The sequence below is a fragment of the Egretta garzetta genome, unplaced genomic scaffold (assembly GCF_000687185.1).
Source record: "Egretta garzetta isolate BGI_Z169 unplaced genomic scaffold, ASM68718v1 scaffold390, whole genome shotgun sequence".
Taxonomy (NCBI): Eukaryota; Metazoa; Chordata; class Aves; order Pelecaniformes; family Ardeidae; genus Egretta; species Egretta garzetta.
In genome coordinates, this window is record NW_009258382.1 from 141,138 (window position 1) to 141,621 (window position 484).

Consider the following 484-nt stretch of genomic DNA (forward strand, 5'->3'; position numbering starts at 1 on the left):
GGTGCCACCGCTCGCCGAGCGCAGCCGGCATGCAACAGCTTCCTTTGCTCGACTTGGGATGCCAACAATGAAAGCATTCTTTAGCATTATTAATGCTATATTAAAGCATTATTGCTAATTAAAGCTTACAATGCCTAATAACTAACGGAATTACTGAGCTTGGAGGTGTCCTGCCGGGGAGGGCAAACCCCCCAGCCATCGGTGGAGCTGCCCCAGCACTGCGGTGCTTCGGGGGCACCTTTGCCTGTGCATGGGTGCCGCTGCCCGCGCCCCGCTGCCCCCCGTACTCACGTGCCGCTCTGCACCCGCACAGACGAGACCTTCTCCTGGTAGCCGTGCGCGTGGAAGCTGGGCACATCGTCGTCGATGATTTCGATCTTCTTGCCGGTGAAGCTGGGGTTTTCGTACAGCACGATCTTGTGCTCCTGGCTGTCCTGCAGCGGGGAGAGCAGGCAGGGGGCATCAGCGGCCGCCGGGGCTGGGT

At 59.5% G+C, this 484-nt stretch overlaps 1 protein-coding gene across 1 annotated transcript in view; it reads right to left on the minus strand.

Annotated features, from left to right (window-relative positions):
• Nucleotides 1-287: 287 nt before the first annotated feature.
• The window catches only part of LOC104128329 (beta-crystallin B3-like), a 15,960-nt gene continuing 15,763 nt past the window's right edge, over nucleotides 288-484 (minus strand). The window contains exon 6 of the mRNA XM_035896646.1: nucleotides 288-434. Within this exon, the coding sequence (XP_035752539.1) occupies nucleotides 288-434 (147 nt within the window). The remainder of the gene's footprint in view (nucleotides 435-484) is intronic.